At 44.1% G+C, this 19099-nt stretch overlaps 1 protein-coding gene across 1 annotated transcript in view; it reads right to left on the reverse strand.

The window, feature by feature from the left end:
- Positions 1-19099, reverse strand: part of MTMR7 (myotubularin related protein 7) — a 56833-nt gene that overhangs the window by 30068 nt on the left and 7666 nt on the right. The window contains exons 2-6 of the mRNA XM_066573392.1: positions 13885-14007; positions 12272-12434; positions 6057-6214; positions 2539-2667; positions 1521-1655 (exon numbers count right to left, since the gene is read on the reverse strand). Of these exons, the coding sequence (XP_066429489.1) occupies positions 1521-1655; positions 2539-2667; positions 6057-6214; positions 12272-12434; positions 13885-14007 (708 nt within the window). The remainder of the gene's footprint in view (positions 1-1520; positions 1656-2538; positions 2668-6056; positions 6215-12271; positions 12435-13884; positions 14008-19099) is intronic.

Here is a 19099-nt window from a genome sequence, read left to right on the forward strand (position 1 = left end):
GGGAACTTCCGGATGTTCAAGCAGGCTTTCACAAGGGTTGTGGCACCAGAGACCAAATCGCAAACCTGCGCTGGATCATGGAGAAGACCTGAAAGTATCAAAAGGACGTGTACATGTGTTTCATCGACTACAGCAAGGCATTTGATTGTGGTGAACATGGCAAGCTTTGGAAGTGTCTGAAGCAAATGGGGGTCCCAGAACATATTGAACAGCTTATAAGGTTGCTTTACAACAACCAAGAAGCAGCAGTCAGGACAGCTTATGAAAACGCGGATTGGTTCAGAATCGAGAAAGGCGTATGGCAAGGCTGCATTCTATCACCAGTCCATTTCGATCTGTACGCAGAAACTATCATGAGTTGATGCAATCTGGACGAATCAGAAAGCGGAGTCAAAATCGGTAGCAGAAATGTCAACAACCTTCGATATACAGATGACACCACCGTGCTTGCGGAAAGTAAAAGGGACCTGGAATACCCTATCAAACGAGGGCAAAAGGAAAGCAAATGCATGGGACTGTACCTCAAGAGCAAGAAAACGAAAGTCATGACCGCGGTAAGCAACGGCACAGTGAACATAAACATTAACAATGAAGAAGTCAAGGCGGTCCAAGATTTCATCTTCCTTGGATCCAAAATCGATTGCAACAGGCAATCTGGACCCGAGATCAAGAGACAGATTACACTTGGTAGCAACGTAATGCAAGGAATGGAAAAGATGTGGAAAAGCAAGGACATTAGCATTACCACAAAAACCAGACTGGTCAATGCAATCGTCTTTTCCATAACGACGTGTGGTTGTGAATGTTGGAGGCTCAGGAAAACAGACAGAAAGAAAATTGATGCGTTTGAAGTATAGTGCTGGAGTAGAATGTTACAGATACCTTGGACCGCCATGACAACGAACAAGGTAGTGTTAGATCGCGCCAAACCGAAAATATCACTAGTGGGCAAAATCATGAAACAGCGACTCCCTTTTTTTTGGCCACGTGAAACAGTACTGATGCTTGGCAAGGTCAGTGAAAAGAAAAGATCAGGACAACAAAGGACAAGATAGCTAGATACAATCAAGGCCACCACAAACATGTCAATCACGGAATTGAAAGAAGCGGTGAAAGACAGGAATGCATGGAGAGCATTGATGCATAGAGTGACCGAAAGTCGGATGCGACTGAATGGATAATCATCATCATCAATGCTGGAATCTGGCTGGTTATATTTATGGGTGACAGGTGGATGCACCTTCAGACCTGTCATCTGCAATTCAGCCTCATGCATGGTGCTGAGCATTCATGCATGCCAGAATTTTGGGATTTCTAACAACGGAACACTGCTCAAGCACTGGGTTTGTGGAGATTTTTCTTATTCTATAATGGAGATGTATTCGCTGCATGAGACAAAGGAAGTGGAGACATACATATATTCCAGCATTTCTGTGTCCATTGATTTATATTCGGCAAAAATGGCTCTGTAAAAAACAGTTAAGCTCACCTCTGTTGGTGTAAGAAAATAATACACTTACTTTTGGTCGGGTATCAACAACATAAAGGAAATCACTTCCTGGATTTGCCTTTTTTATCGCCTGTAACATTTGTTCATCCTCAAGACAGCGAGCGCTAAAGCCAGACAGGGGCTGACTACTTCGACAGATGGAGGCCTACAGGTATCCAATAGAGAAAGGAAGGACTCCAGTTACCCATCTCATTGGCATAAGGTTATTATTATTTCAATGTATCCAACAGTTTATCTATCCTTCATTATATCAATGATTGATCCTGGAAACTAGCAGCTGCGTCACAGAGTGGTTAAGACTGTGTTCAGCGTATGTGCCAGGAAAGCTCCCACTACATAAGCCAAACAGATCCATAGATCCCTTCTTTGATAAATGCCAAAAGGGCACGAGGCCAGTATATGTATAAATACAGTGTAAAATCCTACTGTCAAAGCCCTAATCTAAGCCCTAGCTGCCGGAAAAAAATAAAAAAACAGTATACATCACCTTAGAAGCGCTGTCAGCCCGGCCGCGTCTTCTCCCCGGGTCCCGGCACTGTTTCTCTTCATCATCTTCTGGCCAGGGATTGAAAAATCCCCACCTCCTGGAAGTGCTGGCTGTGATTGGCTGACGCTTAGCCAATCACAGCCAGCACTTGATGAACCAATCACAGCCATTCATCGAGTGCTGGCTGTGATTGGCTAAGCGTCAGCCACAACCAATCACAGCCAGCACTTCCAGGAGGCGGGAATTTTTCAAGAGAAGAAGACGACCAGTGACCACGGACCAGCGATGCGATATTGCTGCGACTTTCTCGCAGCGATGCCATGTCTGACGTGTGTACAAGGCCTTACTCCAAGTAAATGCAGCTGAAAGAGCACTGATGGACTTACAAAAATGTCTCCCATGTAAAGGGGGCTTAAGGCTATACACTGTCCTACATGGCTGCCCTTTCATCTAACTAGGTGCCAATCACTGATGTTAACTGTTAACCAGATAGAGAAATAATTCAGAAATAGAGTAATACTCTGTACTGTGTTATACTTACATTGTTATCTTGGCAATAATAGGACAGAGAGGGAAATCGCCCCCGACTTCTGAATTTAGAGCTCCCAACAATAATTGGCACACTGGCAGGTTTAGGTACATACAGTTCAGTTGGATATGTGTCACACACCTGAAAGACATTGATTTTATATATCTAGTACTATATTGACATTATGTATTTAAAAAGATTTGTAAAAGAAATGTAAAGTACATACAAGTAATACATTTTAAAGTGACCTTCAGTGAAGAGCTCAAAATTGATATGTAAGTCAGTACCTAGAGAGGATGATTATCTACAATTTTTTTCTCTCTCAAGACTTATGTCTCATTTAGACAGAACGATAGTTGCCTACATGACTGCACAAGTGCTGACGTCACCTGTGCCTCTGCAGAGCGTTTAGACTGACAGAAATCACCGCTGGATCGGAGGCTTCTCCCTCAGTGCTCCACATTCTATGTAAAGCACTAAGCGGGGAGGGCTTACACTCAGTAAGAAGCGTGCAATGATTTTTATGCTGACTGAAAGCCAGGGATGACGAAAAGTGAACGAATAGTAAACAATTTTTTTTGGATTTACACGTGACGATTATTGCTCATTTTTGTTTGTTTGAATGAATTTTGAGCAATAATCATCCCATGAAAATGGCCCTTTACTTTTTGGCCCCTTTTTAGCTCAGCTCTATTAGGAGAGATCTGTGATCTGTAAGGAAAGTGTAGCTACAGTGTCTGATCTGACGTAGTCTGGGACACACCCCCTATTTTATCATTGGTTAAAGCTGTAGAGGAGGCAGACAGGGAGTCTCAGACTACTTCAGATCAGGCACTGTAGGTAAACTATAGTCACAGATCACAACTCAGCCATAATAGAGCTAAGCTAAAACAGGGCAGGGAGCAAGATCTGATAGCAAAATCAATAGCAGATGGGAATGCAGCACAATGATTAGTGTAGATGCGTAGGGACTGTGGGCAGAAAGGGGTTAAGGGTAGAGCAAGGATAGAGTTAAGGTGGAACCGGAACAGGAAGAGGAGGAGCCTAGAAGAAGAGGAAGAAGAAGGAAGACGTGGGAAGAAGAGGGAGGAAGAAAGAAGGGGTAAAGAAGAGAGAAAACCCGCCCGCCCAGCCCAGTAGAAGGGAAGGGAGGAAAGGGCGTTGGTGTCAAGGAAGGTTAGGAATTTGGAAGTCGTCACAGCTGGAATGGCGTAAAGCTTCCATGCCTGAGGTGTTTATCGAGGATGGTTGGCAAGCACGTAACGAGTACGGGGCTTTCAAACACCTCAGGATGGATTGTTTTTTCTTACTAAAAGAAAGGGTTTTCAAGCATGGAAGATTGTTGGTGATATTGAAGTTTAAAAGTTGAAGTTAAAGTTTACGATAATTAATAAAGCTGTGGCCTACCCACAAAATTTAGCAAAAAGAAGGAGTAAGAAACTTCGTTAAGATAATCGAGCTCATTAGGAGGTAAGATAGTGGGTGCACACAGTCTAGGTGCACCCAGGGACGTAACTATAGAGGATGCAGGGGATGCAGTTGCACCCGGGCCCAGGAGCCTTAGGGGGCCCATGAGGCCCAGTACTATGAATAAAGCATTATAGTTGGGGGCCCTGTTACCGGTTTTGCATTGGGGCCCAGGAGTTTCAAGTTACGCTCTGGGTGCACTGTTATGACAAGCTACAAGCATAGCCCAACTCCCCCACCACTTGATCCTCTCCTTACGTGTTTTCTCTACTGTCTTTATACTTGTTTCTCCCTTAATGTTACTCTTGGTTCAGGTCTCTTCAGGCCGATTATATTTTGTTTCGGTAGGTGTTTATCTAATAAAGGAATAAAGCTTTGAATTTTACTTTAGTCTACTCTGTAAGAAGTAATACCTGAGATGTAATTTTGGGCATTTTGCCCAACTTTTAACCCCTGACTATTTAAATGAATGTAATATTGAAAGTCATGTTTAATATGTTTTGACCTTTCCAAAAAAACGAATAAAAACTTTGTTAACCAAAATAAATAGCAGGTAATCGTGCCCTGCAGATTTACATGTCAATTTTGGTTAACCGATTAATGTCTCAATTTTGAGCTCCTGGCTTGAGGTCGCTTTAAAGTTTCAATTCTAAATACATAGCTTGATTTACACTTCACTAGTAGTAGCTCAGTTTTACACTGTTATTGGATAGAAACATTAGATAAAACATGCAAAGCCTGCATATAGGAAATACAGTTATTCTAAATCTTGCCTAGTAAAGCTGCAGATATGTAACATTTATAGTATTACTAATAATGGCACCCTAGATTCAAGATAATCCCCTTTGTATGTTGCTTTACTTGTTTCAGAACAGACAGCGGCATTTACAGGGCTAACAGCCACAATCAGCATTAATGATGATCATAGCTGTAGGTAGTTGGTGTCAGCTGTGAAAAACAGCTGAAAACCGTATTGTATAGAGCTGGATCGGCTTCCGATCCCCCTCTATACAAACCCCAAACACACATGACGTAAATGTACGCTCTGTATCAATAGAGGGTTAAACGCCTAGATCAGGACATGTAAAAGGGCTCTAAGTGCTTTGGAGTCTTTTATCATGGTCTTCATACCGGTCTTATGCCCTCCATTGTCCTGAGAGATTTGTCTAATCCTACAACTGCATGTCTACCTTATGTCCTACAGTTCCTTGTTGTCTGTTATGAAGCAAACTGTAATTGGATGGGTTGGATTTCAACCTATTTAATCCTATTGTTTTCAAGAAGATAAGCAACACAAAAAGCATTGGTGCCGATGACAGATAACTCTCCTCATATGAAAAGTACAATTCCTTTCCACAGAGGGAATTAACATTAAATAAAGTTGGTAAAACCTTCAGGTCAGTGCTGCTGGTACACAACTTTAACTTTTTTTTAAAACTACTATCGCTAAAGATCCCTTTATTTAAAAATATATGATTAGAATTACCAGTTGATTGTCTTTACTTATATCTCATCTCATCCAAAACTGATCAACTCACCTCCAACTCCTGCAGTGTGCCCGGAGCAAATTCAGAGTGCAAGAATGAAATGTAACGCAAACAGGAAACTCCTGCACAGCTAGAACGTCTTCATAAAACCCCACATTTATTAAATTCCATTAACCCTTTGCAATCCAATTTTGGATTCAGGGTTTCCTAGGGGGCTTTCTCTTTCTGCCATTTCACAATGACGCCATCTGCTGGCTAGAGCCAGTACTGCGGTATGGGATATGTTGGAGAGGCCCCTGACAACAGAGCAGCCAGTATTATACAGTAAGAATACCCTGACGGACGTCTTCCAACATCGGAGCTGTACAGCCTTCAATCAGAATGTCTTCAGACGTCAGACAGTGGATTGGAAAGGGTTAAAATCTGAGAACATGAAGGGAATGTCCTTTTCAAGATGCATAGCAGTTTTCTATGGAAGATCGGTACCAAGCTCTCAGGTTTTAATGGAATTTAATAAACATTGTATTTTACGAAGAAGTACTGCCTGCGCTGGAGTTTTCTGTTTTCTTTACTTACGCGATAATCACGATTGACATCACTGATTTGCCACAAACTTTTGGGTACTCCCATTCGGATATATTCTTCTTTCAAGTCAATTAGTTTCCATCCTTCCTCTCGCTCCGCCTTGTCCAGTTTCGGATTGAAAGAGAAGCAATACAGCTCTTCATACTTGACTAGAAAATGAGAACGTGTGAGGTTTTGAAGCATTAGAAATAGGATTTCGTAAAGTAAAAAATGTCAAAGTCAATATTTTAAAATAAAAAGCAAAGAAATATGGGTAATATCACTTTGAAAAAGACACCTACAAAATTTCAGATGTATTTGAGGTTATTAGATAATCTACACCAGTGGTCCCTAACCTTTTTGGCACCAGGGACCGGCTTCAAGCAAGACCATTTTTACAAGGCCCGGCAGGGTTGGGCAGGACATGGGCAGGGCTTTGGTTATATGGGGCGGGGTTATGAAGGGGGTTGGAGTTTAGTGCATTCTTATTTAATTATGACATTTAGAATGTCCTGGCAGTACACACATAGGGCAGTGGGCAGTATATAATCTATCCCCCCCCCCAGCACACACATAGGGCAGCATATAATTTATCTCCCCCCCCCCAGTAATAGACAGCCCCCACCTCTCAGTAATTAGCAGCCTCTCCCCCTGTAATAAGTAGCCCCCACCCCCAGTAATAAGCAGCCCCCCCAGTAATAAGCAGGTCCCCCCAGTAATAAGCAGGCCCCCCCCGTAATAAGCAGGTCCCCCCCCTGTAATAAGCAGGTCCCCCCCAGTAATAGGCAGGTCCCCCGCCAGTGATAGGCAGGTCCCCCCCAGTAATAGACAGCGACCCCCCCCCAGTAATAGGCAGCCCCTTCCCCTGTAATAAGTAGCCCCCACCCCCCCTAGTAATAGGCAGCCCCTTCCCCTGTAATACGTAGCTCCCACCCCCCCAGTAATAAGCAGCCCCCCCCAGTAATAGGCTGCCCCTCCCCAGTAATAAGCAGCCGCCCCCCGTAATAAGCAGCCCCTTCACCTGTAATAAGTAGCCCCCACCCCCCCAGTAATAAGCAGCCCCCCCAGTAATAAGCAGCCCCCCCAATAATAGGTAGCCCCGCGTAATAGGCAGCCCCCCCCCCCCAGTAATAGGCAGCCCCTTCCCCTGTAATAAGTAGCCCCCCCAGTAATAACCAGCCCCCCCAGTAATAGGCAGCCCCTTCCCCTGTAGTAAGTAGCCCCCACCCCCAGTAATAAGCAGCCCCCCCAGTAATAAGCAGGTTCCCCCAGTAATAAGCAGGTCCCCCCCCCCGTAATAAGCAGGTCCCCCCCCTGTAATAAGCAGGTCCCCCCCAGTAATAGGCAGGTCCCCCGCCAGTGATAGGCAGGTCCCCCCCAGTAATAGACAGCGCCCCCCAGTAATAGACAGCGCCCCCCCCAGTAATAGGCAGCCCCTTCCCCTGTAATAAGTAGCCCCCACCCCCCCTAGTAATAGGCAGCCCCTTCCCCTGTAATAAGTAGCCCCCACCCCACCCCCAGTAATAGGCAGCCCCCCCAGTAGAAAGCAGCCCCCCCACAGTAATAGGCAGCCCCCCAACCCATATACTTACTACAGCGTCGCTCTCTGTCTGCTTGCCCTGACGCCAGTGTGCAGCCCGGCACGCTTCCTCCCCGAGTCCTCTCCTGCGGAACTAATGAGCAGGGGACTCGGGGAGGAGGATCCTGGCTGCACACTGAGGTCTGTGTGCGCCGGGATCAGCGCGATTACCAGCGGGGAGCTGCGAGGCCCCGGCTGGTAATCGCTTCAGTGGTCAGCGGCGTCGGCACGCCGCGGGCCACATAACACAAGGCAGCGGTCCGGATTCGGGCCACGGGCCTTGTGTTTAGAGCTAAAGTTCCGAGCGGTGCCGCGGACCGGCGCTAAACACCCAACGGCCCGGCCCCGGTCCGTGGCCCGGTGGTTGGGGACCCCTGATCTACACTAACCCAAATGTAACAACGATCACAGAAAAATGTTATTACAATATATCAGAGACTTTATTGAAAGTACAAAACCAAAGGGAAGTTTATAAACTTGCGTCAAAGCAAGAAAGAAAAAGGACAGTTGTGGCCTGTGTTACATGGACAGAGGCATCAGCCATTTTGTGTAAAAACAAAAATGCAGAGGAGTTAGACCCTAATGTCATGGAACGATGTCCGTTACACAGAGGCAGGTCCGGGCTGGTGTTGTGACTTTAGCCTGGCCCAATGTGACAGCGGCACTGGCGCATGTGCCCTGTCATTCAACATCAATCAGTCCCATCTGATTTTTATGTGGTGTGATTGATCATCAAAGAAATGTTGTCCCTAGCCAGCCAGTCCGACATTATTATAGTATAAATATTTCTGGCCTCTCCTCTCAGAGGGCGCCGGTTATTCCTCTGTTGGTGAAGTTCTGGTCCAGTCCATGTCTTCTAGGTTTCATCCTGCATCCATATGAGTTCCCGGTGTTCATATATGAATTGTGCTGTTACATCTGCTTCCTTTGTTATTGTGACATTTGCTATTTACATCTCTTCATGGTCATCCCCTTATCCATCTAGGGACAGTTTAGGAAGCTCCCAGGTTCTGGACATGGGGTTGCCCTCATCAGGGCGATCACCCTTTTGGGACAACCATTGCATCCCATCTGGACGTGGTGCTTAAAGTGTCCAGTTTGGCTGCAATGCATGTTGAGACAGTGCAGTGTTTCATTATTTTGTGATGGTGTATGGTGTGTATTAGTTTGCAGATCTGAGTTTTGACTACAACCCCAATGCCAAAAAAGTTGGGATGTAAAATGTAAAATAAATGTAAAAAAAAAAATAATGCAATGATTTTGAAATCTCAAATAATCATAATTTATTCACAATAGAACACAAGGTGAAAGGGAACCATTTTTCCATTTCAGCTAGAAAAAGGAACTCATTAAGAAATTGATGGCAGTAACACATCTGAAAAAAGTTAGGACAGGTCCATGTCTACAGGGCCTCTTCTTTTTACAGCAGTCTATAAACATCTGACAAGTGAGGAGAGTTTGGGGAAAGGAATGCTGTCCCATTCTTGTCTGGTGTAGGATTCTAGCTGCTCAACAGTTCTTGGTCTTCTTTGCCGGATTTTTAGTTTAATAATACGCCAACTGTTTTCTATTGGTGAAAAATCTGGACTGCAGGCGGGCAGGTCTTCAGGCCATGCTGTTGTGATGGATGCAGTATGTGGTTTTGTGTTGTCTTGCTGAAATATACATGGCCTTCCCTGAAAGACGTGTTGTCTGGATGGGAGCATATGTTGTTCTAAAACTTCTATATACTGCTCACCATTGATAGTGCCATTCAAAATGTGTAAGCTGCCCAGGCTATAGGCACTAATGCAACCCCATACCATCAGAGAGGTAGGCTTTTGAACTGTGCACTGATAACAAGCTGGATGGTCCCTCTCCTCTTGAATCTGTAGGACGTGGCATCTGTAGTTTCCAAAAAAGGATTTCAAATTTTGATTCATCTGACCACAGAACAGTTTTCGATTTTACCTCAGTCCATTTTAAATGAGCCTTGGCCCAGAGAAGACGCTGGCATTTCTGGATTGTGTTGATATATGGCTTCTTCTTTTCAAAATACTGCTTTAACTTGTATTTGAGGATTGCACGGTGAACTGTGTTCACAGACAATGATTTCCAGGAAGTATCCCTGAGTCCATGCAACGATTTGCATTACACAATCAACCTGTTTTTAATGCTGTGCCACCTGCGTAGATCTCAAGCATCCAATATTGACCATTGGCCTTGTCCCTTCTTCACATGAATTTCTCCAGATTCACTGAATCTTGATGATATTATGTACTGTAGATGGTCAAATATTCAAAGTCTTCCAAATTTTAGGCTTTATTCACACGAGCATATATCGGCCACTGTTTTCACGGCCGGACGATATACGCTACCATCTGATGCATTGAATTCCAGTACATTAGTTCAGATGGGCATATTCCTGTTGTGTAAAAGTGCCCGGCCGGCCAATGTAGTGCCGAGCGCTTTTACGCCGGCCAGGAAAGATTGTCCTGGATCTTTCTGGCCAGAATATGTTGATGGCTGCATAGACTCCTATGGGAGCCTATGATAACTGCCAGAGAAGGTAGGTGGGAGGGAGTTTAGCCATTGCTGGCTGCTGACATTGCGGGCTCGGTGTATATGCGCCAGTCTCGGGCCATCTGAATTGACGCACAAACGGTAGATTTGTGCGCCTGTTCATGCGTTTTTACGTCGCCCGTGGGCGAATGTAAAAACGCTGACGCCTGTGTGAAAGAGCCCTTTCGTTGAGGAACATTTTTCTGAAATTGTTTCACAATTTCTAGATGCAGTTTTCACAGATTGGTGAGCCTCTGACCATCTTTGCTTCTAAGAGACTCTCTAATATGCTCTTTTTATACAGAGTCATGTGACTTAGTAGAAAATTGACCCTCCAGCTGTTTTTCATTAGTACCTACTTACTTTTCTTACCTTTTGTTATCTCTGTCCCAACAGTTTTGAGATGTGTTGCTGCCACCAGTATCTAAATGAGTTAATTTTTTTAAATGAAATGAAAATATGTCTCACTTTCAACTTCTGATATGTGTTCTACTGTAAATAAAACATAGTAATATGAAAGTCCCAAATCATTCCATTCTTTTTGCCTTACATTTATTTACATTTTACACAGCGTCCCAACTTTTGTTTGGAATTAGGGTTTACTTATTACAGTATTGCTCAGTGATCCTGTGAATATTATCTCTAGCATTTACATGGTAACTTTGCATATGTTTTGATTGCATAATAGGGTTAATACTAATTCCATGGTCCCATGTGCTGTCTTTCTTTATTTCTTTGTTTTTATGTTTTGTTTTTTTTAATTGCTGTCAATCAGTAGCGCACATACAATAAATGTGACTTCATAGAAAAACTTAAAGGGGTTATCCAATTGTGAACTACTGATGGCACATCTCAGGATAAGTCAGCAATAGTAGATTGGCATGAGTCTGTTGCCCAGGATGCCCGCTGATTAGTTCTTCACCGGGTTGGCATGCCTCGGTTGTGCCCTGAACTGATTTCTACAGGAAGCAAACAGCTCCGTTACTACTGCAGTAAACAGGCTTGGTATTGCAGGCAATGTTTTAATTTCAGTGGGAACTTAACCTGCAATACCAAGCCTGGTCACTGCAGTAAGAACAAAGCTATTTACTTCCTGCAGAAATCAGCTCAGTACAGGAGTACACTGGCCTGGCGAACAGATGATTGCCAGTCTACTATTGATGACCTATTTTGAGGATAGGCCATCAATAGTTCACAACTGGGTAACCCCTTTAAATGAGCTCTCCCATTATGTTGTCCAGCTTCGTCACCTAGGACAGTATGGCCTGGTGTTTATTTCCTGTTCCATGCCCTCTAAAACAACTTTTGGGTATATTCTCCACCTACCTGTTTGTTAACAATGCAGTTCCTTTTTGGATAAAGATCCTGCATGTTGTCTTGCTATCCAGTAGAAAAAGATGGTGCAATCACAGGTAGGGCCCCCTCCCTCCAAGGGCGCTATAGCAGTCGCACGGTCTGCCTGTACGGCATGTATGCTCCTGCTATCAACTGTTTTGTACTTTCAATAAAGTCTCTTTGCCATAACAGCTATTGCCACCAAGTCCTCCATTGACTTTCTAAGCCAACTGTTCAAGTTATATCTGTAGTGAAAGATAAGTGGCTACCAGGCAACTTTGGTGACACAGGAAAGAATAGGACTGGACAGGTAGAAATTAGAGTTGAGTGTACATACTCTGCCGAGCTTGATGCTCGTTCGAGTATTAGCGTACTTGATGGTGCTCGTTACTCGAACACGCATCAAGCCGTGATCGATCTCGCCCCAGTTTTTAGCTCCTCCCCACTGTGACGTGCCTGTTTTGGCCCCTCCACGCCGCGACGCAGCGCGCTTCATTGGCAAATTTTTTGTCTCGGGGGAAAGTGAGAGAGAGAACCAGAAAAAAAAAAAAGCTCGGCACCTGGCGTCCCACATACAAAAATGCTCGAGTCTCCCATCGTAGTCAATGGGGTTTGTTACTCTAGTAGGGCTCTCGAATTTTATGAAAAGCTCGACTCGAATAACGAGGACCCGAGCATTTGGGTGCTTGCTCATCTCTAGTAGAAATCCAAACTGTCATATGAGTCTATTTCATCCTCTATTTCCATTCTAGTATCCCTACTTATACAATACCTGGTCGTGAGAGTCTGGCTAGAGATATGTAGATATCATGGCAGTCTCTTTCCTGAGGAATGATGAGCTGTATAATCTGAAAGTTCTTGCAGCGGAGAAGTAAAGGGCAACCTGATGCAGTTGTTGCTTGTTTTTCAATGGCAGAGATCAGACTGTGAAGAATCTATAAATATAAAGTAAATCACAGTAAACCTGTTGGAACTCTGAAAATGTGTGAAAAGATGTCTTCTGACAGTTTGTGCAACCGCATACTGAGAGAGATTACACAAAATAGTGTTCCCTGCTCGTGTCATTTTATTGAGTAGTTGGTGGATCCATATATTTTAGTTTTTGATGCTTACTATCAGGTATAATAGTTTCATCGTTGGATTATTTATACTGTTGATATATGTCCACTACAATTGTGCTACTGATTTATTTATTCCTGTTTTAATCCATTTGCATGTATTTTTACACACGTTTTGTATTTTGTTTCCCTTTTTCCTTGTGTTTATCAACTCTTCTATTTTCATTTCTTTTTAAATAATTATATGCATTACTTTTATTTCATGCACATTCTATATAGTATATATCCAGCATGACCGAAGAAGGGGCGTATGTTGACTCGCAATGTCGTGCGTTTCAGCTTTTTAAAAAAAAAATAAAGCAACACTTCTAAATATCCAAGCATGTGCACAATTTTCTAAAAGAGGTCGTGCCACCTCGATTAGCGTATTTTTCTTCTCTACCGATGCTCAAGTAAGTACAATAGGAAGAAGCAGAAATCTATGGAATACAAAAATATAGTAAGATGGTTGTATTTATGCAATTATGAAGCACAGAGGCTTTATAAAAGAGGCATTCCACAAATGCCATATTTTTTATGTATTTATGCCAGACACCTGCCGTAAATTCTTTGATCAATCTGCCCAATCAGGTTCGTAGAGACTTAGACATCTCATAAACTTGTAAACATTTCTAAAATTATGTGAATGGACAAATAACAGTTTACTTTTTTATTTCTAACTGAATAAAAAAACAACAGGCTATGTGATTATTTAAGTGCATCATTCCTGCTTAAAGGGGTTGTTCAGTTGTAAACTATTAATGGTCTATTAGTGAAAGTCCACTGGCTGCGAGCCTGATGATCAGCTGTTTTCCAGGTCAGTGCTTTTGTGCACTGAGCTGATTTCTGTAGGAAGCGGACAGCAACGTTCCTACAGCAGTGGCCAGTCTTGGTATTACAGGCAAAGTTCCAATCGAGGTGAACAGAAACTTTGCCTGTAATGCCAATCCTCGTCACTGCAATGAGAATGGAGCTGTCTGCTTCCTGCAGAAATCAGCTCAGAACATGAGCGCATTAGCCCAGGGAACAGCTGATCAGAGGAGTCCTTGGCAGTGGACCCCAACTGATTTACTAGATAATATAGATTTGAAGATGGAATATTTTATGCATTACTTCCATCTGATATGAAGATAATATTAATGAATTTTAGGATAACTCTATATGATAGTATAAAATACATTACTATGAAGCACAAAGGGCTTTAAAAAAAGGTTGAAAAAAATGACTAAAATTAGAAGAAAATTAAGCATAGGTATATTAATTATCTACAAAATACATATTAACAAACCCAAGTTTCCTTGCGTGTTTCTGAGATATTTTCCACAAAAATGACATGCGTTGCTGTGAGATACAGGGTTCCCAGGACTGGCTTCCTAGAAGATATCCGGTCAAGCAGGCGGACATTTTCAACCTTCAATGATAAAAAAGCAACAATAATATAGCTTATTTCATAATCTAATACAACGGCCCACATTTATTAAGCAGTGTACAAGTTTTGATGTAAACTCACGCTAAAATGTAGAGATGAGCGAACGTACTCGTTTCGAGTAATTACTCGATCGAGCATCGCTATTTTCGAGTACCTGGCTACTCGGGTGCAAAGATTCGGGGGACGCCGGGGAGCGGGGGGTAGCAGTGGGGAACAGGAGGGGGCTCTCTCTCTCTAACACTCCCCCCCCCACTCCCCTCTGCAACCCCCCGCTCACGCACGGCGCCCCCTGAATCTTTTCACCCGAGTAGAGAAGTACTCGAAAATCGCGGTGCTCAAAAGAAAAAGGGGCGTGGCCGAGTACGCTCGCTCATCTCTACTAAAATGTCATAAGTGATGGAATGCAACATTTCAGTGGTAAAATTTGTGACATTCCTTAGGCCTCCTGTCCACGGGCGTAGCGATATCCCGTGGCAGATCTCCGCCATGGGAGCCGCCTCTGGGGAGCAGGGGAGAGCTGACAGCTCTCTGCACTGAGCCTATCTGACAGATAGGCTCACTGCGGAGAATCGCGGCTAATCGCGGCATGCTGCGATTTAAATCCTGCGAGGGGAGAATCGCTATGATTCTGCGCTGCGCTTTCCATGGTAGTCTATGGAAAGCGTTCACTGTGTTTCCCGCGTCTAATTATCGTCCCGGGAAACGCAGTGAAAAATCGCTCGTGGACAGGCAACCTTATCACTTGCCAACTTTGGAAAGTGACAAAAAAAGTGGGATGTAGTTGAGGTCAGATGTATTTAACTAGAATAGGTGGAATTATATTACATTTGGCACAAATCTATTGCTGCACATAGATAACATAGATTTTATTTCCCAAAAATATATTTAACTGTGATTTATATTTGTGAATATAGTAGGAAGGCAGTACCAGGAATGGCCTTTAGGGGGGTTGAGAGCAGAAAATCTCCTGTCTTGCTGTGTCCCTGGAGGACCAATGGAGACCAAGTGTTGGTCCCTTGGAAGTTCCACTGCAGACCAAGCTGCCGACTGAATACCATGAGCCTGACAGGGAAAGACGCCCCCTAAACTAACACTCTGGATGGGTATGAGATATGGACATTGTGATGTTGTGTTGAGGCATTAGGCTTAGCTTTTCCCGCCCTGTCAGTTATACCCTACCACATGCCTCCACAAAGGAGGGGAGAAGGACATTTTTCATTTACAGTTTAGCCCCTGCTCCTCCCATCCAGTGACATGCCCACCACCAAAGCAGGAACAGCAGTTAGGCACCCGCAGACGGACAGGTTCGATCCTGCAGCGGAATTCGACACTGAACCCAGCTGGTGACTCCCATGTACAAATCCGAAGTCTTCTAATCTGTACTGCGGATGGCCCGGCCGGCGCACATGAGCAGTACAGATTTTGCTGCGCCATTGCTAGGCGATGGCGTGAATCTCGCGGCCTTTACGCAATGATGATTGCTTAAGGGCCATGGGTCAGATGGCTTCCATTGACTTCAATGGAAGTTGTCCGCAAAGAATCTGCCTAAAAATAGAGCATGTTGCAATTTTTCCTCCCCGGGCGGAAAATTGTAATTGATTTCCGCTCGTGTGCAGGAAAAATTACTTTTTCATTACATGCTATGGGTGATATTTGCTGCGGAATCCCAAGGCAGACGTCCGCTCCAGATTCCGAAATGCAAATTCGCCCGTGTTCAGGCACTCTTAGGCTGGGTTCACACAGGGCGGATCTGTTGCGGTTTTTCCATTGCGGTTTTGCCGCAGAAGAACTGCTTCTGCGGCAAAACCGCTTCAAAGGTTATTTTTGTCTTGCGGATTGTCTTGCGGATTTTCCGCATGGAAGATACGCAAGCATTTTTTTCCGCAGCGCTTTTTTGCTTTTGCAGCGTATTTTGGTGCGGACTTTGCTGCGTCCATAGAGGTCTATGGACAAAAAAGCGCTGCAGAAAAGTCAAAAGAATGGACATGCTGCGTCTTGAAAAACCGCGCCGCAGTTGAATTTCCGCACTGCGGCAATGCGGAATAAATCCATCCTGTGACAACAGCTTTTTGCCCAAACACATTTGTACTGCATTGCACTGCAAACGCAGCGGTTTTGCCGCAGTGCGGATATGCAACGGCAAACCGCAGCAAATCCGCCCTGTGTGAACCCAGCCTTACTGTATTTTGTAAAAAGGGAACAGCTAAATTCTTATGGGCTCTGATGCAAAGTTCAGATTGGGCCTCTTCTGACCACAACCTGTCCACACTTTTCAACTGCATCACTGGGACTCTGAATTGACCCATCCATGCAGCACTGGTAGCCAGAGGCATTGCTAAAGTCTTAAAAAATTGTGGGCACAAGCTACAACATGTTTCTCCCTCCCGAAAATGAAAAAAATGACAATACAAATACATAGGAGGCAGCATATGTTTAGGATTTCTTTTATAACATGGCAGATCAGGTCTAGTATAGCTGTAAATAATGCCGTCACCATATAACAGCTGTACACAGTAATAGGGATTACAGTTCCCTTACGTCCAGTGATTGCAGGTCATTCACTTTAGCTTTTCTTTCTGTCTGGGCCCAGACTGCCACTGTTAATGGGATATTTTGGAACTTTCACTTTTTTACCAAGTGTCCCCTATATCAGCCCCAGTAGTAATAAAATTACTACTGGGGCCAATATAGGGGTCACTATTACTACTGAGGTCACTGTAGGGGGTCACTATTATTACTGGGGCCAGCATAGGGGTCACTATTATTACTGAGGCCGATATAGGGGACACTTACTACTGAGGTCACTCTGTACGTGGCAGTCTACCGCCAACTGACTTGGGCTATGTTTACACGTGGTGGAAATGCTGCAGAAATTTCCGCAGCAATTCACGCAACATTTCTGCATTCAAAAAACAATCAAAACTGATTTTGACTGGAAATCAGCGGCATATCCACAGATTTCATACTATACAGCGCTCCCCTTCACCTCCTCCGAAGGCTTCCCACAGTCAGCGATGCCCAGTCAGGTACAGTGCCATTGGTCAGGTAATGCCAGTACAGGCCGCTGGGAACCAGAAGCCAGGGAACGATGAGAGCGGGAAGCCTTGGGAGAAGGTGAGCGGGAGTGCCGCATAGTATTTTCAGTCAAAATCTGCACCAATGGTATGGATTTTGACTGTTTTATAGATGCGGAAATGCTGCGGAATTTATTCCCTGTCTTTTGATAATGACGGAGGTAAAATCATACGTGGTGATAAGCCCCGCCCCCTGACCACACCCCTCTGCCCCGCTTTGAACCTGGGAAAATTTGCTCACCTTAGTAAAAGTTCCCCAAATAGTAACAGTGCCCCCAGTAGTGTCCATAATAGTAACAGTGCCCACAGTAATAATAGTGCTCACAATAGTAAAAACACAATAGTAACAGTGCCCCACAGTAGTAATAGTGCCCACAATAGTAACAGTGTCCACAATAGTAACAGTGCCCCACAGTAGTAATAGTGTCCACAATAGTAACAGTGCCCATAGTAGTAATAGTGTCCACAATAGTAACAGTGCCCATAGTAGTAATAGTGCCCACAATAGTAACAGTGTCCACAATAGTAACAGTGCCCTCAGTAGTAACAGTGTCCACAATAGTAACAGTGCCCTCAGTAGTAACAGTGTCCACAATAGTAACAGTGCCCTCAGTAGTAACAGTGTCCACAATAGTAATAGTGTCCACAATAGTAACAGTTTCCATAGTAGTAATAGTGTCCACAATAGTAACAGTGCCCATAGTAGTAATAGTGCCCACAATAGTAACGGTGTCCACAATAGTAACAGTGCCCCACAGTAGTAATAGTGTCCACAATAATAACAGTGCCCATAGTAGTAATAGTGCCCACAATAGTAATAGTGTCCACAATAGTAACAGTGCCCACAGTAGTAATAGTGTCCACAATAGTAACAGTGCCCACAGTAGTAATAGTGTCCACAATAGTACCAGTGCCCACAGTAGTAATAGTGTCCACAATAGTAACAGTGCCCACAGTAGTTATAGTGTCCACAATAGTAACAGTGTCCACAGTAGTTATAGTGTCCACAATAGTAACAGTGTCCACAGTAGTAATAGTGTCCACAATAGTAACAGTGCCCACAGTAGTGGCCCCAATAGTAACAGGGCCCTCAGTAGTGGCCCCAATAGTAATAGGGCCTTCTGCTTGTGCCCTTCCCACCCTGAACCTACGGCAGTGACCCACCCGATCTGACTCCCGTTTAGCCACTGCTGTAGTCCGATACTGTGACCTCTGATGACTCCCCCTGGTGTCTGCACTGTGTACAGGTTGCTGGGAGGAGAAGTCAGGGGTCACAGCATCTGTTTACAACAGTGGAGTTTGGATGGTAGCTAGACACAGTGGGTGACATACTGAATGGTGCCGAGTTACTGCCTGGCCGCAGGTGCTTTCTGCTGACATTTAGGTCTTACCAGCGATTAATATGTCCAGCATAAAATAAATGCCGGCCTTTGAATCTCCTGTATTTTTTGTTCACGTAGAATCAGTTCACATAGGTGCGGGACACATTCCCACCGTGATTTAAAAAGCTACTAGTAATTATTAGGAAATTATAGTACTAATGTTTCTGGTGGTGCAATGCACCACACAGCTGTGCTACATGGTGCATCCATTATGATCCCCACACATCACCCACACAGCTCTACTACATCCATCCTGACCCTATACATCACACACACAGCACATGACACACACAGCTCTGCTACATAATAATAATAATAATCTTTATTTGTATAGCGCCAATGTATTCCGCAGCGCTTTGCTACATCCTGATTCACACGCACACAGCTCTGCTACATAGTACATCCATTATTATGATCCTCACACACCACACATACAGCTATACTACATCCATCCTGACCCCACACATCACACACACAGCTCTGCTACATGCTAATTCACACACACAGCTCTAGTACATGATACATCCATTATGATCCCCACACATCACACACATAGCTCTACAACATGCATCTTGAGCACCACACAAGACAAACACATCTTGACTCCTCCGCAGGTTC

Source organism: Eleutherodactylus coqui, chromosome 7 (genome assembly GCF_035609145.1).
Source record: "Eleutherodactylus coqui strain aEleCoq1 chromosome 7, aEleCoq1.hap1, whole genome shotgun sequence".
Taxonomy (NCBI): Eukaryota; Metazoa; Chordata; class Amphibia; order Anura; family Eleutherodactylidae; genus Eleutherodactylus; species Eleutherodactylus coqui.